General features: G+C 42.5%; 1 protein-coding gene across 1 annotated transcript; it reads right to left on the bottom strand.

Moving 5' to 3' along the window:
• Positions 1-202: 202 nt before the first annotated feature.
• On the bottom strand, positions 203-551 carry LOC108626683 (protein odd-skipped-related 2-like; the record flags this gene model as incomplete). Its single annotated transcript, XM_018027501.1, has 1 exon — positions 203-551. A coding segment is annotated over one exon (349 nt), but the record flags the coding sequence as incomplete, so codon positions are not given.
• Positions 552-610: the final 59 nt, after the last annotated feature.

Raw genomic sequence — 610 nt, 5'->3', positions numbered from 1 at the left:
ACGCTACGAATATATATATACGTAAAACGAACGCATTTGTTTAAATTACTCCACGCATTGAGCGAAGCACACTGTGAAATAAATAGAAATAAAGAGAGAATTAAAAGGTCTCATTATTTGCTATGCTAAACCCCAGTTTCGGGGTTGATATCACTGTGAAATGAAACCCAGGAAATAAATACATAGAAGTAAAGAGAAAATTTTAACGTCTCATAATGTCCTCTATACTGAACCCCAGTTTCGGGGTTGAAGTCACGGTGGTTGAAGTCTGAACGGGTATCGACCTCTCGTTGATTTCTCGGGCTTGAGAATTACTGATCCTCGATTCCAGTTGGTGATGGTGATCGATTCTCAAATCCTGTGGCACGTCAGTGTGCGTGAGTAGATGAGTTTTCAGGTTGCTCCTCTGATTGAACGTCCGGCCGCAAACGGGACACTTGTGCGGCGATTCTTCCATGTGCAGGATCTTATGCACAGCCAACGTCCTGCTCTGGCAGAACCCTTTACCGCATTCGCTACATTTGAATGGTTTCTCTTTGCTGTGGATATATCTGTGACGAAAACGACAACTGGTTTGATAAGTCCATGGTACATAGTAACAACGAAATTT

This window comes from Ceratina calcarata, unplaced genomic scaffold (genome assembly GCF_001652005.2).
Source record: "Ceratina calcarata isolate Rehan_Ccalc_2016 unplaced genomic scaffold, ASM165200v1 scaffold4272, whole genome shotgun sequence".
In the NCBI taxonomy this organism is placed as follows: domain Eukaryota; kingdom Metazoa; phylum Arthropoda; class Insecta; order Hymenoptera; family Apidae; genus Ceratina; species Ceratina calcarata.
This window is presented reverse-complemented; position numbering and strand designations above follow the sequence as displayed.